The sequence below is a fragment of the Acyrthosiphon pisum genome, chromosome X, assembly GCF_005508785.2.
Source record: "Acyrthosiphon pisum isolate AL4f chromosome X, pea_aphid_22Mar2018_4r6ur, whole genome shotgun sequence".
Classification (NCBI taxonomy): domain Eukaryota; kingdom Metazoa; phylum Arthropoda; class Insecta; order Hemiptera; family Aphididae; genus Acyrthosiphon; species Acyrthosiphon pisum.
This window is the reverse complement of record NC_042493.1, coordinates 124,250,050-124,273,806: the sequence shown is the minus strand read 5'-3', so window position 1 is coordinate 124,273,806 and position 23,757 is coordinate 124,250,050. Positions and strand designations below refer to the sequence as shown.

General features: G+C 30.8%; 3 protein-coding genes and 1 pseudogene across 3 annotated transcripts; 1 reads left to right on the top strand and 3 right to left on the bottom strand.

Annotated features, from left to right (window-relative positions):
* Positions 1-6: 6 nt before the first annotated feature.
* LOC100158808 (chromobox protein homolog 1-like) lies at positions 7-4,872 on the bottom strand. Its single transcript, XM_016800681.2, has 3 exons — positions 4,828-4,872; positions 3,666-3,834; positions 7-725 (listed from the first exon to the last, which is right to left on the bottom strand). The coding sequence occupies exons 2-3, from the start codon at positions 3,674-3,676 to the stop codon at positions 47-49; spliced, it is 690 nt and encodes a 229-aa protein (XP_016656170.1). The 5' UTR covers positions 3,677-3,834; positions 4,828-4,872; the 3' UTR covers positions 7-46.
* A 7,386-nt stretch (positions 4,873-12,258) lies between these two features.
* On the top strand, positions 12,259-16,754 carry LOC103307818 (annotated as a pseudogene).
* Positions 16,755-17,276: 522 nt separating this feature from the next.
* Positions 17,277-20,559, bottom strand: LOC103307817. The gene is made up of 4 exons (XM_008180144.1): positions 20,149-20,559; positions 19,655-19,998; positions 18,040-18,123; positions 17,277-17,343 (listed from the first exon to the last, which is right to left on the bottom strand). Exons 1-4 carry the CDS (start codon positions 20,557-20,559, stop codon positions 17,277-17,279), a joined length of 906 nt encoding a protein of 301 aa, XP_008178366.1.
* A 439-nt stretch (positions 20,560-20,998) lies between these two features.
* On the bottom strand, positions 20,999-21,442 carry LOC103307816. The gene has a single exon (XM_008180143.1). The coding sequence runs from the start codon at positions 21,440-21,442 to the stop codon at positions 20,999-21,001; it is 444 nt and encodes a 147-aa protein (XP_008178365.1).
* Positions 21,443-23,757: the final 2,315 nt, after the last annotated feature.

Sequence of the window (23,757 nt, the reverse complement as noted above, 5' to 3'; positions counted from 1 at the left end):
GTGAAATTATGTTTAGTTACTAACATTTAAGTATTTTTATTTAATGTCAATTATTATTTCCAGGCTCGTCACGCCATTTAAGTTTTCCTTCATAGTACTTGATAAGGATCTGTGGGCACTTTAATTTCAGCTCTTCAGCTGAGACAAATTCAGTTTTGCGAAGTCCTTCCCACTTCACTAAAAACTCCAATGATCCATTAAAATTAGTTGCTCCAATTATTTCTTTTACTTGTTTCTTAATTGAAGTCGTTGTTGAATTATTTTCTATTTCCTTCGAACCTTCTGTCACACTATTCTCATTATTTTCGGTCAAGAGGGTCTTAGATTTCTTCGGTATAGAGGGACCAGCTTCTGATGACTCATCAGCCTTTTCAACCCTAATCTTCGAATTATAAATAGAAGAATTCCTGTGTTTTTTAGAGTCCTGCGAGAGACCAGCTTCTGATGATGTACGTTTACGACCACGCTCAAGTTTTTCCTTTTTTTTTCTATCGTTTTGTTGTTTTAAATTTTTTTCGAAATCAATAATCAAATCTTTGCAATTGAGATTTTCTAGAGGTTCCCAAGTATTATCTGTGTCATCGTAGCCATTCCATTTAAGAAAGTATTCCACCTTATTCTTAATTACACGTTTATCTAAAATTTTTTCTACAATATATTCATCTTCTTGTTCCACTGCTGTATCAGAACTAACGTCTATGTTGTTTGCAACAATTTCTTTTGCACTGAAATAAAAATACATAAATATGTTGATAATAATATATCATTAATTTAAAAATGTTTAAAAAATGTTTAAAAAATCACATAAATTGTTATCTATGGACCATAATTTTATAACTTTGTCAGCATAACAACTAAACTAATGATTTTTTATATACAGTGAAAACTCTTTATAACGAAACTCTTTACAACGAAAAACTCTATATAACGTAAACATTACATAATAATGGTTGGTTTGCTATATAACCAATTAGACAATTCATTCTCTATAACGTATTAGTCACTCTCAATATCGAAACAATATTTTATGTTTCATAATACAATTTACGTGTTATCGTATCTATTACATATATAAACTATAAAAATAATCAGCAATAATGCCAACATTTCCAAGAACGATTACATTCTTTCATTATCTACTTTAATATCGTTATTATCGATATTTAATAGGTACAATGTTCATTTTATTATCGAAGTAATGTCTAACATTATACACATGACCACAGTAGTGAGCTAACATTCGTTATGGCAAGTAAAAGAAAAGCACTATGTGTTGATCAAAAAGTCGCTTTAATACATGCGATTGAAAAAGGTGAAAAAAAAAGTTATAATATTTTAAATGCTGATGAGACAGGTAAACATTAAAATTCAAAGGGGAAAAATACGTGGGAGGTAAACTTTCTAAAGAACGTATCACTGCGTTTGTAGCAGCCAATATGAGTGGCACTGAAAAAAGAAAGATTATGGTAATAGGCAAATCAAAAAACCCGCGATGTTTTAAAAATATTAAACGGTTGCCAGTTACTTATAAAGCAAATAAGTCAGCGTGGATGACATCAATACTTTTTGAAGAAGAAATAAGAAAATGGGATGCAGAATTAAAGGGGCGAAAAGTTTTGTTACTCGTGGATAATTGTCCTGCTCATCCCAATCTATCTAATCTTATGAGCATAGAGATGATATTTTTCCCAGCTAACACAACTAGTATCTTACAGCCGATGGACCAAAGTGTTATAAAAAGTTTGAAAGGCCACTATAGAAAGAAAATATTAATGGAAATTATCGAATCTGATGGCAATGCCTCTATCAATATGCTTGATGCGGTTAACTTCTTAAGTAAAGTCTGGGAAGAGGTAAAAGCAATAACTATACGGCATTCTTTTTGTCATGCTGGACTTCGAAGTTTTGCCAATGCTGAAGAAGAAATAGAATTTGAGAATGAAGATGATACACTGAGTGAGTGGATTACTCAGTTCAATACTCCGCATACTTTTACTCCTGAGGACCTACAAAACTATGTAGAAATAGACGAGAATCTAGTTACAACAATATCGTTAACTGATGAAGAAATCCTAAATGCAGTGACAAAAGGCGAGGAGGAGCAAAAGGAAGATGAAGACGAAGCACAACCTGACGAAGTCGTATACCAAGTATTCAACAAGCACTTGATGCGGCTAAATTTTTAGAAAAGTACTTATTGTTTCATGAAGATGATCCAAAGTTACCCCAAAACATGGGAGAAATTCATAGAAAAATACAAAAACAGTATTGGCAAAATAAAAAAGTACAAACTAAGATGACAGACTATTTAAAATAAAGTATAAATATGTATAGTATAAAAATTAAATTATATTTAATAAGTATGTATAATAATAATAATAATAATTTAATAAAATACGTAAATATATATAAAATAATGTAAAAATAATGATGTGTTTGATATATACTTTTACATAGGTACATACCTTTATACATAAATAATTAAAATTTTGTTTTTTTTTAAACCCTCTCTATTACGAAAGAAATCTCTTGGTCCCTTCAGATTCGCTATAAAGGGTTTTGACTGTACTTCACCAATAAGACTCATAAGCATTATTTCAAATAAACAATATAATTATAGGTGCTTCAATATTTTTAAAGCTTAGAAATACCCTATTTAAGTTAGTGGGAATTTTTAAAAGATCATTTATAAATATTATGAATAATAATATACGCCCTAGAAATATGCCCTGTGGTACACCACAAGTACCATAATATCCTCACTAATTTTGGTTTACAAAATACACCATCAAATATTCATTATTTAAATTTATTAACAGTATTTGTTGAATGACGAATAAATTCTTTTATTTTAGAATTTAAAGTATTCAGGCATTAGATTCAAAATTATTTAAATAGCAACAATTTACCTTTTTTATATATTTATTTTGATAAGAAGTTTGTTAAAGATTAAATCAGATAAAAACATTGTTGTAGCCTAATGATCAGTTATATCTCATCTTAGAATATTTCAAATTTTTTTTATAATATTTAACGTTTTTAATAAATGTATGATCAATGCAAGTATTTGAGGACTCAGTAACTCTAGTAAAATTATTTATACATACTATATAATGTATATTATTCATATTTAGCCAGTACAATTAAATAATTATTACTATTATTTGAAGATTTTATTATATCAATATTAATATTGCTACATTAAATATTTAAGTACTTATTATTAGCTTAAGATAAAAACAAGTCAAGTAATTTAATAAAACTTTCTAAATTATCATTTGGTAATTAATATATACATATTACAGAAAATAATAATTAATTTGCTTTGATTTTAAAAAGTATTGAATTACAATTTGATATCACCAATTTTTTCTATTTTAAGAATGTTTAGGGTTTCAATAATGAGAACTGTGACAAAGTCATTTTTATTAATTATTAATTATAATAAAATAATAGAATTATTAAATAATAATTAACCTAAAATATTTATTATAAATTTGTAAGATGGAGACGTCGCCAAATCAATTGATGGTGTATGGACACGTTTTTACATATTTTATTTTGAACAACAAGCGCAAAGTGCAAATAATGTAAACCACAGGTATAAACCTAGTCAACGGAAGGTGAATACTAGTGCGTCTGTGTAAATATGAGTTGTTACTAACCTTGAAGACATATCGAATGTTTGCGGAATGAGACTGCCCAAAATTCCGTCAATGCTCAGGGTTAGGAAATAAAAATCAACCACTCGGCGGGATCCGTAAAAAATTGATTGCGTTCCCTCTGGTACAACGACTCCTTTGATGATAATGCAAACTGGCTAAGAGTTGAGCACTGCAAAAGTCCAGAAAGTCATCAAACAACAATTGACAAAAAAATACTAACCGTAACAGCTAAATAAAGGAACATCAACGCTCTCATAAAATAAAAAAATTGACGTTGGCGTCACTACTGACGTCAATGTGTTCCCGATGGGTAAAAAAATAGTTGTATACGTGCTGGCGACGTTGGCTAGAAGCTAATGATAAGATGCCTGCCACCAGATAAGGCATTCAACATAGACCTTAAACTAATAGACGGATCAAGGGTGTAGCTTGTATGGTTTTGCCAGGCTACGCTGCTCGACTGGAACCGTTGTACTATGCACAGTAGATGAAAAAATCCATAGGTTATTTTAATTTAAATTTTACTAAAAATATTGTTTTAAACACATGTCTTTTATTGATGTTTTAAACGTTTCAAACAAAATCAATACGTTTTTTTTGTGATGTTTCTAAGCATATCAACCCTGCCCATGACGCATTGACGCTCGAACAGTTTTTTTTATTTACGAAAGGTATGTTTTTCGCTTCCAATTTCTCAACTTCTGTACCAACTAACCAACTATAATCTACGAATCAAAAATAATATGTCACTGTAACGCAAATTTCCAAGGACCAAACTACCTAATCCAACCGATCTATAATGCTCCGTCTATGAGTATAAGGTCTATGGGATACGACAATACGGCACACTTACTACTGTAAAAACTGGCGACGGGTTGTCATCATAGATATTATAATAATGGATAGGACACGCTGGCTTCATAAGAACTAACGGTATTTTTTTGGAGAAGAGAGAAAGTTCAATATCTATTGAATAGTTATCATATAGTTCAATGGACATAACTAACATTCTAACGCAATGAGATAATATGTGTCTCACTGTAGGCCAAAAATTATGTCGCATTGAAGCCCATTTGACTTTTTTACATTTTTATGCCGATTACACATACTAACGTTAATATAGTGATTTGTTTAATACATGTTTAAAAAATAGAATACTTACCGAGTTAGAATATATAATTGTTTCGTTCAAACAAATTAATTAATAGTACAAAAAAACGTAAGCAAAAACATAAGAACAATTTATTTACTTCACGTTATCAAAAACCGATTTTTATTGTTATATCGAACTGTTATCATCGGATGCCAACGAAAACACGATTATCCGTTGGAGGTAACAATATTTAAAACCTTACCTCCAAATATCAACAGTTATCTATTGACCATAGCTAAATTATTTCACTTGTCTCACTGATGAACATGTCTCACCGTAGACCCCTAGCTTTTACAATATTTTATTATATACGATATTAAAATTCTGTGATGTCTGAGTTTAGGACGGAAATTCTGTGTTTAATGTCCAGCTATTACCTATAACTATAACATGATAGTATTTCTATTAACTACTATTACCTACTAAAAAGTACCAAGAAAATATATACAGCTCACGACATGTATAATATAAGTTATAATCGCAGCGACGCAGCCTAGACAATTATTATGTTAAGAGAACACTACATCCGAATGTGTTGTCTCCGTCTTCCAAAAATAAAACATATCAACAAGTGTTTTCGCGATAAGTGCAACTCGGACTAAGCAACCAAATTTTCACACTATAAAAAGGAAAACATTTAATGTACAAAGCGGTTTTTCCAGTTTCGATACCAGAACAAAAAACAAGTTATTCAAGTTTGAAAAACCCAAAAATAATTAATTATTAAACAATAAGAACATATAAAATAAAAAGCAGGTAAGTGGATGTCGCTCTACTGTACACTAGATTACAAGTGGGTCATTGTATAATGGTTGTATTAGACTTGAATTCAATGATATAATATCATTGTATAAGAAAAACGATTCTGAGCAGAGACGGTTTGTCAGTCTGGATATTTTATATTTTGTTATTATTTATTTTATCATGTAGGTAAGTTGAATTAATATTAAAATATTATAATTTTTTATTCGTTTCTATGGTGATAAACAAATCGTTAGAAATTAAAATCCCATTTTTAGCGTTTTTTCGTAATTTTCCGGTGGTTTTTCCTGTGGCTTTAAATAACTATTGAGAAAATCGAAAAATGACCTCTTTAAAGTACCATCTAGATCCAATTTGCTAAAAGATAAGGTACCTACTATATGTTGAAATCGAAACACTCCTTCTGGAAGAAATTTTGTATACAGGATATAAAAAAAAAAAAAAAAAACACCATTGTAAAAACAATAGCTTCCTCGCTCCTCTCAGAATCCAAAACATTTTAAACATGTAAAAAAAACCTCTTATTGAATCCCTATAAATTGTAATAGTTAATTATTATACATAGGTTATAGGTAGCATTCCTCATCACTTAGTTATTATTATTATTTTTGTAAATAATTATATAGATTAGGTCTTCCTTACGGGACACGTTTTTTTTAAAACTTATTTATATTATTCATACTAGTTTTTGATGCAGAGAACGTTAGTGGTATCAACATATATTATATAGTACCTATATATTAGTATTATATTACCTACTCATTTATTTATTACTGAAATTTAATTTATAGATTGAATGATACCATAGACAATCTTGAAACGAACTCAAAACGTCATGATATTGTTCGAAAATGGTATATTTTTTTACCTATATTAAAGCCTACTTTAAAGATAACCATACGTCCATACCTTTGTCTAATTATTATTATTAAAATGTTTTAGGCTTACAAATAAAAATAATATTTTTGTAACAACTTCATTTCACAATTATGGTATTGTCTTATAATATAATAAATATTTAAATATATAGTGTAAATTAAAAATTGAAATTTACTTCAAATCTAATGAAAAATAATCAATAATTTATGTTAGTGTTATTCATTAAAATTAATGACTAATAATTATTAGTATTAAATGTTGTGTAAACTGTAGAGTAAGTACGTAGTGAGTAAGTATTGGAAAACTCAAAGGGGGGGGGAAAGGCCCTCACTATTATATATGTCATTCAGTGCCTCATGCCCTCCAATCGGCAATTCGTAAATACGCCGCTGTACGGCCTGGGCGTATATCGATTGCGCCGAAATTACCATTTTACCTGAAAAAATCTATCGATTGCGCCGAACATTTTTACATATTTATTGCGCTGGCCGGCGACTATCGATTCACTGAATATTTGTAAATTGTTTATTTTAATAATAACAAAATGTAAAAGGATCATGTTTACATTTATGTACCTAATGTTATTTTATGATATAAAATACCTGTTTTATTTCATTAGTAGGTACTATAACTTACCGTCATCCGTAATAATATGCGAAGAATTGACTTGATTTTGTAAAAATAATTGTCACTAGGTATTTGAGTTAGGTATATTATTTTAATAAATATTATTCGTTATGGACGAAAATTTTTAATTTGTTTTATTTGAAATGTTTATATTTAAATAAAACTTATTTTATACTATTATGGCAAACTCAGGGTACCTACTGTAAATTAAAAAAAAAAAATCCGTATAATATGATAGGTCGGTTATTGTTTAATAAACAGTCGGCGGAATAAACAAACAAAAATCCGGCGTAATCGATATTTAAACGGCGGAATCGATAAAACCGCTACGACCCGTCGTTGTGTAGTCATTGTTCTGGCCGAACTACGGCTCCTGCCTGTGTTCGCGACCGTCTTTCCTTTTAGGCAATGCGCCTCGTTATGCCGCCACAATAATATTATAATACTATTAAACCGTCGTTGTGCCTCCATAGGCCGTGCTATGCCACTCCGTCGTTTTTATTGTTGTTGTTCGACACGGTAACCGGTCGCCCGGCCTATATGCACGTGTTGTTCGTGCTTGCTCAATAATATTATTATTGTATATTTGTATGACCGACCGTTGTTTGGTTTCACGAGAAGTTACGAGTCGCCTGTAATATGAATAATAACGATTAAACGATGAACGATGGGCTCTGATCAAGCACGTAGGTACCTATTCGAGCTGATCAGATCGTAGTTACGACACCAACACCCATACTACACGACAAGTGATACGTGTGGGCTTACTGTCGCCGTCACTCGCTTCCCCACTGTCGTAACCTCAACTCGAAATCATCAGCCGTCAAGTGGCCACCAAAACCAGTTGGCCGACGAGACGAACTGAAGATCGCGGGAGAAACGCGAGCTCTTTTCCGAGCTGGTATCACGGTTTCATTACCTGTCACTGAAAATAATGTTAATTATTTTTTTTAAGTCTCTTTTCTATACTTCAAAATAGGTAATATACTAATTTATTGTAATATTGTATTAACTTATGAGTTTAAAGTTAAAAGGTTTTTATTTGGTATTTCTTAAAATATATACTATTAAGTATGACGGTAGTTTGTTCGGTATGTGATGTATAAAATTTTTCAAAAAATAGTAATTTAGTTCGTCACATTGTCCGAATTGAGGTCCGAATTCGTTCGGAATATCGTGCATCAAAACCATCGACAAGTCAATCATTTATCTGTGAATATTTTTGTGACATTTTCCAGAAAACAGAACCTTAAACGTCATTTATTAGTTCATGCCTTTGACGAGCATTACATATTGTATTGTGTCATGAGAAATCGAGTGAATATCCAATGTTGTAAAAATTTGAATTTCAAACGATCATAAAAATTTAATTTGGCTTTCTTATAGACATTTTTTTTTTGATAAATGTAGAAAATCTAATAAGGAATCTTGTATTACATTTTCATATCTTAGATTTAAAAAGAAAAATTTTTATGAATTTCTAACTCGAAATAATTTGCAAATTTTCGTGATTTTTCCATATTTTGTCATTTTTTGAACTTTAAATGCTTATAAAAAAAAACTGTGACTAACGATTTTTAATATTTTTCATCTGCCTTTGAAACAATATACTAGGAGCCTTCTATTAAATTTTCAAGCTTTTTTATACGACAAATAAAATTTTATTGATATTTTTAGAAAAAAAACTAAAAAAAAATGGAAAATGAAAATGTCTCTAAACAGTTCAAAATAAATCAAAATATTTTGAAAATGTTATCGTGTATAGAAAATGGAAATGCAAACAACCATTGAACATTTCATGTATCTACGGTCATTTGTTTTAAAGTTACACCATAAACCAAAATCGATTTTCTCGAAAACAGATTTTGCGTAAAAATTCCGGTGTTTCCTTAATTTTTCTTTTGTTTTTCCCGGCGCTTTTGAAAACTACTGGGAAATTTAAATTTTGACCTCCCCAATGCACCAACGATATTCATTTTCTGATGGAACAAGATACTGAAGTTGAAAATCGTAGTATTATTTCGACTACTTATCGTGTATAGAAAATGCTAATATAAACATTGAGTCAAAATTTAATATACCTACGGTCATTTGTTTTAGTGTTGCACCAAAAACCAAAATCGATTTTCTCGAAAACAGATTTTGCGTAAAATTTCCCGTTTTTCCTTAATTTTTTCTTTTGTTATGGATTTTTAATATTTTCATCTGTCTTTGAAAAATTATATTAGGAGCCTTCTATTATATTTCCAAGCTTTTTTACCCAACAAATAACATATAACAAATAACATTCAATTGATATTTATAGAAAAAAAACTAAAAAAATTGAAAACTGACAATGTCCGTAAACATCTCAAAACAAATCAAAATATTTTTAAAACTGTATCGTGTATAGAAAATATAAATATAAACAACCAGTGAAAATTCCACGTAGGTATATTTGTTTTAAAATAACACCAAAAACCAAAATCGATTTTGTCAAAAACCGATTTTGCCTGAAAATTCCCATTTTTCCTTAATTTTTATGCTGTTTTTCCCGGCGCTTTTGAAAATTATCGAGAATTTTAAAATTTTACTTCCTAAATGCACCAACTAGATTCACTTTCCCATGGAACAAGATACTGTTGAAGAAAATCAAAGCAGTTTTACTGCCCCAAACCGTGATCATAAACACAAAAAAAAATTCATGTAATTCATTGAATTGTGTAATACTTATATAGTAGTTTGTATAGTAATTTTAAACAAACAGTTATTTATATAAATAATTTTTTGCTTAAACCTCCACAATACCTATATAATACTATCAGTATATAATGATAATATGATATTTCATAATATTATTATTATTATTATTAATATTATTATTATTATTAATATTATTATTATTATTTATTAATTCATTATTGTTATTTTTTAAATTATAATTAAACTATAGGATTTTATAATGCATTATACAAATGACTAATACATTTATTCTTAATTTATATTATATTATTATTTATTAGGTACCATTATAATCAATATTTTGTATAATCATATATCATAGGTACAGGTTGCAGCTGGCCAGATCATACATTTTAAGTTCCTAACTATTTGAAATGTTCATATTGCTAAGAAGCTAGGTACATATTATTATTTAACAGCTAAAATAGCTTGCCATATATTATATTATTATTTTGTTGTTTACTAGTATCTTCTGAGCCGAGCAGCCTAACATTTATATTTTATATTTATACACTCAGTGTAGGTGTTATTAGGAATTTGCCGTGTATTATTTAAATTTGTGAATTATACAGCAACTCAATATTATAAAATCTGTGTTACCATTTGTTACTTAGAGTTACTCCTTTGTCGTTAGTTTTTAAGCACACACAAACAAACACATTACAAATATTCTATTGTTTGCCGATGAGGCTAAAGTATTTAAAAAAATAGATTCAATCCATGATTGCATAAATTTACAAGAAGATTTAAAAAATATTAATAATTGGTGTAATTTAAATGGGCTGTGTTTTAATATCAGCAAATGTTAAGTATTAACATTCAATAATAAAAAATCTAGTATTAATTATATTTATAAACTAAATAATGGTTCTATAGAATCAGTTAATTCATTTGTAGACTTAGGTATTGCTCTTGACTCACAACTAAATTTCAACAGCCAAATTGAAAAGATAACAAATAAAGCATTCTTAAATTAAGGTTTCATAATATCGCGTAAATGTTCAAATTCTAACAAATACGATTATTTGAGAATTTTATACTTTGCATTTGTAAGATCACAATTGGAATATGACTCTCTTATTTGGCATTCTAATAACATTTATAAGGCTCAAAATCTCAAAGTGTCCAAAACCGTTTTCTCCGTTATCTCTCTTTCAAACCACACAAGAAAATCCTCACGAATAAATACAAATTTAGACTTGTTGCATTTTCTTCTTATTTCTTCCGATCCTCTAATTACATCAAAGAGAACTTTAACCAAAATGTCCAAGACTGAACTTTCAACAGATGCATTGAATTTAATAGATTTTTATAAAGAAACAAACCAGGAAAGTGATTCAGAAACCGATTCCGGAACAGATTCAGAATAAAGTAACAACATATTGAAAAATAAACATAAACATTAAATAATTATGTGTATTAAATTATAAGTAAAACTGATTTGTATATTATGTATTTTGTGCTATTATACATATTGTTATAATAAAATGTAATATTTTGTGACTTTATAGACATGCAACATGTACATTTTTTTTTTATAATTGCAGATTACTTTAAAATTCATAATATTATTAGAGTATAATATATTTAAATGGTATAATAAAGATAAAATAAATAATTTCCAATTCAATATTATGTTTCATTTTCTTATTATAGGTACTTAACCAAATTTCCGGAACTTTTAGATCCATATTTTATGAAAAAATTATTTTGGCCGCCTAGAATGGCGTTCGAGAATACTGTGCGACATACTAAGTATAATGGTTTATTAACTTACTTTAATCTGGAATGATTAAATAAAAGAAGAGATTACCTGCACCATATAATTTATTAAACAATTCCATAGATTTGCCCATGTTTGTTAGAACAATTAAAGTTTCGAATTGATAACAAAGCTACTATACTTTACAATTGTTTTTTAATTAATAATATTTCTAAAAATTATTTACGTTCTTCGCCTGCAAATATATTGATGTCCATGAAAAATACTACAGAATTTAATTTATTTTAGTTATTTGTAAAGTTTGGTTTGAAATGTTGTTCCTATATGTTATATTCTATATAATTATATTAACTGATATTCTATAAAAAAGATTTTGTATGAATTTATTATGAATTTTAATGTCATTCTCTAGCTTTAGTTTTTTTAATGTAAATCGTACACAATGTATTTATATAATGATTATTTTGTAAATGGAGCTTTTTTCGTCAAATAAAAAAAATAGTAATAATAATAATAATAATAATCTATAATATCTAGGTTTAGTTGATCGGCACTTTCACCGTTAACATTCCTTAGATGATGACACATTGAGTTTTCGTTTTCAAGAAGTAGTTCTTTGTCTCCACACAGTATTGTTTCTGAAACTTCTGGATGTGTGTTTGGTATGTATAATATAACACTGTTATTAAAAAAACGTATGTTAATTAACTATAATTTATTGTATAGATATGATAAAACGTAAAACATTGGGTACAAGTAACATAAAATCGTTACCAGACGAAGCAGAAGAAATGTTGAACAAAGGATTCAAAAACAAATATATGATATATATCGTTTTTTTGCCACCTTTTACTCAGGCATGATTAAACTTTATATTATTTTTTTTTATATGTTTTAAGGTTTTGTTTTTTTTTTATGATCTGTCCCCGACATATATGGTTATTGGATGTAACACTACATTACATAATAATGTTTTCTGGTTTTATTTATTTTCTTAGGTGATTTTTGTATCCGCTACAATGCCACAGAAAATATTAGAAATTACCAATAAACTCATGACCAATTCTATTAGGTTATTAATTAAACAGTTTGTGTACATATATTTTAAGAGACAAGAAGTCAAACATAACATATAACAATTGATTATATTTTTAGGGATGAACTAACTCTCTTTAAGGTATACAACAGTTCTTTGTAGCAGTTGAATGCGAGGAATATAAATTTGACACATACTATGAGCTTTATGATACTCTAACAAAAAGCCAAGCAGTCATTTTGTGTTATACAAAAAGGAAGGTTAGTGATTTGATGGAAAACAAATGAAAATTATTACTAACCTATACCTAATTATAATATTGTCTATTTAGGTGAATTAGCTCAATGAGAAGATGAGGGAATCTAATATCACAGTCGTTCAATGCATGGAGACATGCCACAAAAAGAGAGGGACACAATAATGAAATTTATAACTATAAGTTATAAAAGTAAAAATATTATTTTGATGTTAGTATTTTATTTTATTTACTCAAGTGTAGATTGTTGGATTTTTGAATGTAAAATTCATTTTTAGTGCGGGCCACACAAAATTGGTTAAAGGGCTGCATGCGGCTCTCGAGCTGCATAGTGGGTACCACTGATCTAAGGCATCTTATAGGCTTTTATTAATATATTTATTAAGGAACATGTTATGACAATTTTTTTTACATTTGAAAATGATCATACCGTACCTAAAAATAAATAATAATAATAATAATAATAATAACAATAATAATAATGATAATAATAATTATCTATGATATCTTGATTTAGTTGACTGGCAGTTTCACGGTTATCATTCTGTCTTAGGTTAGGGTTTAGTATTGATTTAGAAACCTTTTTAGACCTTGACATCTTGATCAGTTTCCTTTCGTTTCTTTAAAAACAATATTAATTGTCTGTTAAAAAACTTTTTTCAGTTTGATTGAATTTAGAATCTAAAACAAAATATTAATATAGTGTAAAATATATTTTTTTTTCAACAAAAAAATTAAAAAACTGGTTATCTTTGTCTAATACTGTGTTAAAAAAAAATACAAATTTTTATTATGTATTACTTAAACATATTTAATTAAAGGAACAAAATTGGATTTTGATGAGTAATATATGAGAGAAGAAGTGATGAAATGCAATATATTATGTATATTATTATCATGGAAGTCTGACAAGGTATAAGGAGCAATATTCATGAAAAAAAAAGGGGGAAAGTGTGTAACCGATGTGCTGTATTGCAGGTGTTGAAGCAGTTAAAAGTATGCCACACCGCATGTGTTGTCTTTTATATATATGTTAACATTTTATTTAGCATTATGTAACTTTTAGAAAAATGGAAATGTGCCAAAATTAGTACATACCTATTTATTTAAAAAAAATTATATAATAACCTAATACATTTAGTTTATTAATACTTGTTTATATATGTAAATATTATTTATAATACATTTATTTATTCACAATTATATTTTTAATGAGACATTTGGTTCGTTTATTGTATGTACCCTATATAGTAAGTATGAAAATTAGGGCAATTCACTCTAATGTTTAAACTAACATAAATACAATAACATCAATGTGATTTACTGAGCATACATTTGCTATGTTACGCTCTTATAAGACGGAGACAACACATGCGGGTATGACGTCATCTTCTCCAAAAAAAAAGTGTTTTTGAATAACAACAAAATAACGAAAATTCTTATTATTCTTAGTTTAAATATATAATTTTCTTGAATTCAAACTTAAAATGTATATAAAAAAAAAATAAAAATTATGAGGAACCTCAAATTCAAATATCAAGCCTTAGCTAAAAAAATTATAAGGGTCAACTACCGAATAATTTGTGAATTTATATTAATTTATCCATGTTTCTATGATTAATAATTTTTGAATTTTGACAAAAAATCTAAAATTAGTTAATTAAAAATTGTTTTGTTTAGATGTAATTATCCAATTACAAAGTGATTTTAATATATTGAATTATGTGAACTCAAAATCACACAAAATATCTTGATATAATGTTTATATTTTAACTTTTAAATAATAAAAAAGATTGTCAACTGTTACTAGAAAACTCTTATAATTTTAGTTATTAAACACAATTAAAATCTTTTCCGTACAAATGAATAATATAATAATATTACTGTAGTACTTACCCATTTCGTACAATTATTATAAGGTACTGCTACCTACAGAGTGCTACCTATTGACTATAAATTAACTTTTTCAATCAACGATGATGTATTCAAGCTGAAGGTATAAGTCCTAGATCGAGATTCTATCATTCATAACTAAATATAATAATAGCTAAGTCCTAATTAGAAGAATCCTAATTGTATATCAAAGGCATGGGAACGCACAGGGGTAAATAAATTTGAAAGCAATTATACTACAGAATAGGTTCTACTTTTATAATATTATAGTAATACTATGTGTCTTTGTAGGAGGCTCATTCTACTCGCCAACCACTTTCAGTTGTCTTGTCTAAAATTCTTATAAATATATCAATCCACATAAGACATAACCAGGGATCGGAACTTTAAGCACTAAAACAATAAAATATATACCTATAGTCATTTTTTAAAATATACAGTAAGTTTATTCAGAAATTATTTTTTTATAAGATGAATTTGTGAGAATTCACTTAAAAATTCATAATTAGTTTTCAAAAGAATTATTTTAATATTATTAAAACCAACGTTTTCATGTTTTATTTAAAATGTAAATGTTAATATTAAATATAAACATAATAAAAATAAATACTAAATTGTTGGTGCAGGTGTTTTAAATATACATTTAACATGATGTATATACGTGGTTGTTTTTATCACCTTACTCAAAGACATTACCTAAAAATACAAATGCTGGGTCCTGAAAACCGGCATTGTAAAGCCCCGTCCACACCAAAGAAACATTTGTTGTCGACAATGTTTCTGATTTCCATCATAAGTGGTAACATAAACATTTGTCGACAACAATGTTGAAAACAGATTTTTCTTTACCTGGACGAAACTTAATTTGTATTGTTGTATGATCAATGGACTAGAATTTCTCCCAGCAGAATTCGTTGATGATGTTATTGGTACTTAGGTTGTGCCAGTTGGAGTTAAAGATTTACTTTTATATTTTGATCATACATAGCAGGTACACACGTTTTTAATAAATTTCACCCACTCGAAATTTATACTTAATATGGTTCCGATAAAATCATCCAACAATTTGGAAATGTAAAGTACTGTAATTGAACAATTCGTGGTATTTACCTCTTCAGTTGTCTAGTAAATACAACGTATTGTCTTCCCAACTCGCCGGCCTTGGGCAACCGTTTGTAAAAATGAAAAAAAAAAAAATATTTAAATTTAAAAAAATGTTGAGACAACGAGTTTTATAAAAACGTGACACAGAGAACAATGGCAGTCAGCAGGCAGTGAATTTGCAAAATGAAGAATACAACAGTACATCAGTGACGCACTGGCGTCCTCAATCCTCCCCCCTCCACCCGGATTACCGACCATGTTTTCTACTCCATGACCGGCAGGCAAAGCGTATTATATTATTCTGTTGTTACGTGTAACCATTAACCGTGTATATCGTGTTTACATCGATGGTCCATGCTCGACATAACAATTGCTTACTGTTTACGTCCCGACGCCCAGCCCGCGTCAAATGACTTGTTCAAAATGTCAAATATTATTCAAAATCTTAAAGGAGGCACCGTCATCCGCCGTCACGGGTCGTCCCTCATTTTTTAGAGATAGAATACTCACGTCGTCGTACTTATTTGTATGCACAATTGCTGTATGTTCGACGGGAGAGAGGTGGCCCGCTGTTTGACGACTTGCGGATCCAGTTTGCAACCAGCGAAGGTGTTGAAGTGCTGTCCTGTTTCGACAAAGTTAACTTATGGGAAGACCTCTGCGACATATACGCGTAGGGTAAGTCTCGGCTAATCCCGCCACCTCAGTCCGATTGGAACGTGCCACACGTATATACATGTACTTTTCTGTTTAGGTTTTGAACGGACCTCGGCCATTCTACAGCGCGCAATAAAGCCGACGTTATAGCTAAAGCCCAGTCGGATATCGGTAATACGGCCACGATTTCAATCGCCATGTTACAACCTGTTGACATGAAGCTCAGAGACATAACACCTGTTTCGACAAAGGTCTTTTATTGGCGAACAGAAACCTAAATTTAATTTAGTGTTACAAATATGTCGAAACATAAGTTTCTCCACATCAATTTTATTTTGAGCTAAGCAAACACTTACATATTGAACATACATTTTTTAAATATTGTGATCAGAAGTCAGATATTTTTTATTAGTGTCAGCTTTACAATAATGGGACTGTACTGTTGGATATGAATTAATATGCTCATGTGCAAATGCTTTCCCTTCATTTGGTATTTTACTATAAGACGGTTAACCTCTTTGTTCACCGGGTGGTGTTAAAGATACTGGGTTTTTGTTGTTATGTACATTATCCATTGGTTTTAGACTTATGGCTAATCAGCTCAAAAAGTAATTTTTACACAATCTTATTTTTTGAGACTCTCGATTAGGAAAGTAGTAGCGAAACATAAACACGTGTTTTTTTGATTATGTGCATTGCGTGTATTTCATCAAATTTAGTATTATTCTCTAGTCTACTATTTACTTTTTCTTTTAATAAATTACTTTGCCAAACTTAAGTCAACTTCTGTTGCTTTCTAGTCAATTTCCTAAATCTGATTTTTCAGTTTCTGATTCTATACTTTCTGAATCGGTGTATGATACAATTCTACAAAAATAAAGACAGTGTTAAAAGGAATAATGAATTTTTATTTATGTAAGCATGTAGCATAGGCTTATTAGGCATAAGTTTTATTATAATTTTAACTTGTACCTAGCTTAAATTAAATATTGATATTTACAATGTATAAGCAGGGTTTGTAAGTTCGTGACCTAAAAATTATTAAATAAGCATGCACTTATCTAAATCTAAAATCTAAAACTATACATTAAAAATAAGTAGATAAAAAAATGAAGTTTTTGAAATAGCAAGAATTATCTATTCATATTTTAATAATTTTACATTGCGACAATTCTCATACATTTAGTATTGTAAAAAAATATAAATTATTTCATTTTTCATCAAATTTTAATTTTTCGGTATTATTTCAATAGAAAAAAATGTATGTTAAAATAATAATATCAATACAGGAATATCAAAATTATGAGTAACATAAATTAAAAAAAAACATATAAATATTCCAAATGCCAAAAAAAAACACTGAATATGCAAAAATTAAACTTCACATACTTAACCATGGTACCTTGACGTTCATTTCTATTTCGTCTAGTAATTAATACATCTTAGTAAGATTGATGTGCAAATGAATGAACTTACAAACCCTGCATATAAGTAATGGTTTTTAACCAAAATTCTAAACATCAACAAAAATATGGATGTTACAATAATTTATAAACTATTTACCTATTGTAATGTAAAGGTATACTCTGGTTCAATGACAAATTTTTCGAGTTCTCCTCGACTTCACTTCCTGTAAAACCAAATAACCTAGACAAAAAAATCCCATGATTAGAAATAATATTTTTAAGAATATGTTATTATAGAATTACTAAATAATAATTAATAAGGTACAAACTTTTTACGAACAGGTCTATTTTATTCACAGTGACTACTTTCTGCTTTTTGAGTGGGATAATAATTACTATCATGGTTATAATAAATAGCTGCTGATGGAGAAATATTATTTAATATATTTAATTAATTTGCAACAATATCATAATTAATGTCCTCAACTGATCTAAAAAAATACAATATTTATAGTATTACAAATATTATCATTATTATATCTAAATTGTAATTAAAGTAATAGATAAAATATTTATCTTAAGTACATACTTTAACACATATGTAGTGGGACTGACAACAATAGTAGGTGAAAATGGAGGATCACAATAACTAAGTCGATCCTTAATACTTTATTTATTTTCAAAATCATCATTAGTACTGTAAAATATATAATTTAATTATTACCAATAGTGTATATATAATATATATTGTATACATATTGAACCAAATAAATGTATATAAATTATCATGACATAACAAAAAAAATAAATAAAACTATTACATAATTTTATTGTTAAATATACAAAACTTACTTTATTAATACTGATATACTTTTGGTATCAAAATTATTTTCATTTCCAATAAATAAAACATCACTATTACAATTTAATATCTCAACAGGATATGTAGAAATACATTCAATGGTCAATGGATGACTTAGTGATATCTTCATTTTCAAATAAATATTTTTCGTCATAATTTCTAAAAAAATAATAATTAGTTTATTAAAAAAATATGGAAACTATTCAATTACTTATAAAAAGTTGTATACAATCATGTTGCATTAAAATTAGTTCAAATTATTTTGTGATTAAAGGGAGAAGAAGAAATATAAAACCAGACAGAGTATTGTTGAGCAATGGTATATGAAATTTTAACCTTGATGTGAGCCGATATTTTGAAATATAATTAATTAGGTAGCTCAGTATTGATTGAAATTTGATGTTCAACCTTAAATCAATATTATAATTTATTTATCTACAATCAAATCAATAATTCTATAATACAGAAAAATTATATGTATAAAAAAATAACTATTATAAGATGTATGATGATACCTAACTAAAGAAATTATTATACTTATTAACTATTAATAAAGGCCCTATTGCCTAAGCAGCGCGCAGACCGCTGCTGCAGGTCACATCAGAGACGGCGGTATATCAGTAATACATAGTAATCACGTCAACACAATTAATAATATTATTATATCTTATCTGGACTCGACGGTGGCGGATCAGCTGTTGCTCGGGTACCGATGGCGACTATGCCATGGCACTGCAGGGCGTGGAGGGGCCCGCGACGTTGTGACAGTGGAAGTGGAACGCCTGGTGACTCGAAAAAGTTACGTAACGCCTGGCGTTCCGTTGCGCAATAATCGGCGGTGAACCGAAGTAAAGTAAGCTTGCAAAGCAGAGCAAATCAAATTTGCGGTGTTAGTTGAGTTACCAATTGCCAGCGACGAAGACGATTAGTTGGCACGTTTGCCACGTCTTTATCTGGTAAACAGGTTAGAGAGCCACCAATAAGGAAATGCCCAGGCGTGAGCACGTTTAGGTCGGATGGATCAGAAGATAACGGGGATAAAGGATGGGAGTTTAAGCAAACTTCTATACGATTTAATACGGTGTATAGTTCTTCAAACGTTAAAGCTGTACTGCCTAGCTGCCTGACTAAGTGATGTTTTATCGACTTAACGGCGCTTCCCCACAATCCACCGAAATGAGGGCTGTATACGGGAATGAATTTCCAATTTATTCCAACTTCGGACACGCAACGTTCGCTTGATGTTCCTTGGAACTGAACAAATCACATAATTATTTTAATTTTCGATTGGCTCCTACGAAGTTTTTGCCATTGTCGGACCATAATGTTGTACAGTACCTACCCGCGCCTTGACCAAAATCTTCGAAGCGCGGCTAAGAAAGCGTCCGTGCTTAGATCACTCACCAACTCTATGTGTACTGCCTTGGTGGCGAAACACACGAACACACATATATATGCTTTTAATATCGGAGCATTTCGGCGAGCGCATATCTTGATTTTTATGGGACCGGCAAAATCCATACCAGTGGTCACAAACGCGCGGCCGGGTTGCATGCGTGCTTTCGGCAGGTCACCCATAACTGGTTCGAATGTAAAGGGTTTAAGTTTAAAACAAATAACGCATTTATTTACCACTGATCTGGCGATATTTCTGCCGTTTAATGGCCAATATTGATCCCTAATTGTCGCCAATAGAGCTTGAGGACCTACATGTAGCTGGCGATAATGTTCGTACATAAAATATATTAATGTTGTTAATTTGGACTGTGCTGGTAATAATACTGGATTTCGCCTATCAGCGTTGATTAATTGCATATTGTTCAGACGCCCGCCAACCCGTAATGTACCGTCTTTATCGATATATGGGCACAATAATTTCAACTTACTTCGTTTACTTACATTTTGTTTGCAATTAAACATTTAATTTCATCATGAAAATATTGTCCTTGTACCAATTTATAATTAATAAACTTTTAGCGGCATCGAGTTCTTCCGTATTGATTTCCGCCGTGAAACGCTTATTTTTTCTATTGCACGTTTTCCAACGCATGCAATACAACGTAATACGAAGTAATTTTTGTAAACATGAATATTTTTCGATTATACCGTATTTGACTTTTGTACTCAGAACGACACCTTTAAATTCTGGCATTTCTTCGGGTGGTAACGGCGCCTTTTCTCTGGCATTCGGCCACGAATTTTCATCTGCCTGCAGCCATTGTGGGCCTTCCCACCACAGTTTATGTTCACGTAACTATTTTGGACTACAGCCTCTGGAATGTACGTCCGCGGGATTGTCCTCAGAATTAACGTGTGCCCATTCCGTTATAGCGGAAAACTGTTGTACCTCTCCGACTCTATGAGCCACGAAGGTTTTCCATTTGGACGCCGGTGAACTTATCCATGCCAAAACTATTGTAGAGTCTGACCAAAAATAACGTCGAACACAATTTACGCGCAAACTGGGCAGTATTTTATGAACTAAGCGCACGAGTAAGACCGCCGCACACAATTCTAATTTGGCCAAAGAAATTACCTTCAGTGGGGCTACTCGTGATTTGGAGGCAATTAAGTGCGCGACGTGATTGCCGTACTCGTCTGTCGCGCGTAAATACGAGTACATCGCTGCCGCAGATGCTTTAATTGACGCGTCCGCGAAACAGTGTATTTGTATATACAGCGCATTATTAACTCCCATTACGCACCGCGGTATCCGTATTTGTTCTATTTCAGGTAACTCTTCATAGTACGTGTTCCATTCAACGCATAATGGTGGCGGTAGTTTTTCGTCCCTGCCGATTTTATTTGTCCATAATACTTATTGTTGCATGAAAATCTTCGCTTTTACCACGACTGGGCCGATTAATGACAATGGATCAAATATCGTTGCGATCGCGGATAGTACCGTACGTTTCGTAATGACCTTGTCATTGTTTACCTTATCGAACTTATATGTATATGTGTCGTTACTCGGATTCCAGATCATGCCTAGAGTTTTTACGGCGCTACCATCTAAATTTAGTACCCGCAGCGGGTCATCGTCGTCATTAGGAATTCCTGTTAATAGTCGTTTATCGTTCGACACCCACTTCCGTAAATTAAATTCTGACGAGTTTGTTATCGTCACTATTTCGTTACGTAATTTAACAGCTGCGTCGATCGTTTGTGCGCCGCCCAGATAATCGTCCATATAGAAATCTGTTGTGACAGCGGAGCTGGCGTCCGGGAACAATGGTCTCATATTATCGTCGGCCAATTTTTTCAGACACGCTGTAGCTAAATAAGACGCTGGACTTGTTCCGTACGTTACCGTGTTCAGTCGGTATTCCTTCACTTCGTCCTCCGGGTTCGCCCTCCACAACACGCGTTGAAAATCGCGGTCATTTTCGGCGATCCAAATTTGCCGATAGATTTTTTCGATATCAGCGGACATTGCGTATTTGTGTGTGCGAAAACGAGTTAAGATGTTAATTAGGTCATCTTGAATTGACGGGCCTTTTAATAGGATGTCATTAAGGCTCTTCCCGTTGTACACGACGCGTCAAATATAACCCGCAGTTTTGTTGTTAAGCTGTTATCACGTAATACTGCATGTTGCGGTATATAATAAACAGGTTTATCGTTTTCGTCGTTGTCCCGAACTTGTTCCATATGACCTAATTTTACGTATTCATTTATAAAATGTACGTATGCTTCCTTTAATTTCGGGTTAATACGTAATCTGTTTTCAGTAGACATAAATCGTTTTAATGCGATCGCCTTCGAATTACCTAATTTATTTGGATTTTCTTTGAAGGGCAGCTGCACAATGAACCTTCCGTCAATCATGGTTACACTTTTTTCGAAATGTTCTATACATTGTTTTTCATCGAGGCTATGACATTCCACTTTCCCTAACTCTTGCCAAAATTTGGAAATTTGTTTTTCTATTTGTTAACAACAATTGCTTGGTAATGTTTGTGCGACAAATGTATTCCTGAATTACGCGAGTACTGTTGAACTGATCCCGCGACCATCCATCCAAAGGCAGTTTCCTGGTAAACAAGTCCGTTTGCCATCGGTTTATACTGACCAGAACGAAGTGTATCAAAAAATACTTCGGCTCCTAAAAGCAAATCAATTTCTCCCGGCGTACGTCGGATCGGCGAACTCTATATACTCCGGTACGGTGTACGAGTTGCTTACGTGTATCGGACTGGCCGGTAATTTCGATGTTATTTTTGGCAATGTCATAAAGTTGATTGACCTCGTCGGCGTTCACCCCAGAAATAGCGCAATCAAATTTGTGTTTCGCGAGTCGTAATTTGCATACTAAATTATTAGTGATGAAATTGCCCTGAGAAGCAGAATCGAGTAACGCTCGCGCAAAAATGGTTCGTTTGTACTACTAAAATTTTTTATTATTGCCGTGGATAACAAAACCTTTGCACCCAGTGCGCTAGCAGCTGCGTGCGCACTTATTGACGTAGATGGTATGGTTTCCGCGTTTTGATCGGAAATGTTTTCATGTAACAGCCTGTTGTGGTGTTCTCCACATTTTTGACACCCTTTCGCCTCGCACTTATTATCTTTATGTTTTGATTACCAATTAATACATAATTTTAATTTTGTATCATTTTCTCGTCACTGTTTCACCACGAGATCTAAAAATTGTTTACATTTATAAATAGCGTGTGGCTCTTCGCAAATATAACATTTGAATTTTACTGTTGTGGCGTGTGTAAATAATGTTTTATTTTTATTATTTATCTTGTTATCTCTTATCGGCATTTACGACAGCCCGTTTGTGACTTTATTAAAGCTTTGCGCGTTTTCAATAGATTCTAAGACTTGAAATCGGCTCTTTAAAAACGCAATTAATTCTTCGACCTTTGGGACTTCTGTTTTGGGAGCTTGTGTTTCCCATTCACGTAAGGTGGTATTATCGAGCTTTGTTGAGATAAAGTGTAATAACATCAGGTCCCATGACATAGGTTTGTAGCCGATCGCTTCTGGTGTCTTTATGTGATCGAA

Excerpts from the sequence above, each read along its gene's own strand:
- LOC103307816 (XM_008180143.1), bottom strand. The coding sequence starts at position 21,442 with ATGGGAGTTAATAATGCGCTGTATATACAAATACACTGTTTCGCGGAC.
- LOC103307817 (XM_008180144.1), bottom strand. The coding sequence starts at position 20,559 with ATGCAATTAATCAACGCTGATAGGCGAAATCCAGTATTATTACCAGCA. Across the intron at positions 19,999-20,148 it reads AGGCAGTACACATAGAGTTG|TTCCAAGGAACATCAAGCGA; the intron begins GTGAGTGATCTA and ends TGATTTGTTCAG. Across the intron at positions 17,344-18,039 it reads ATACCTTTACATTACAATAG|AATTGTATCATACACCGATT; the intron begins GTAAATAGTTTA and ends TTATTTTTGTAG.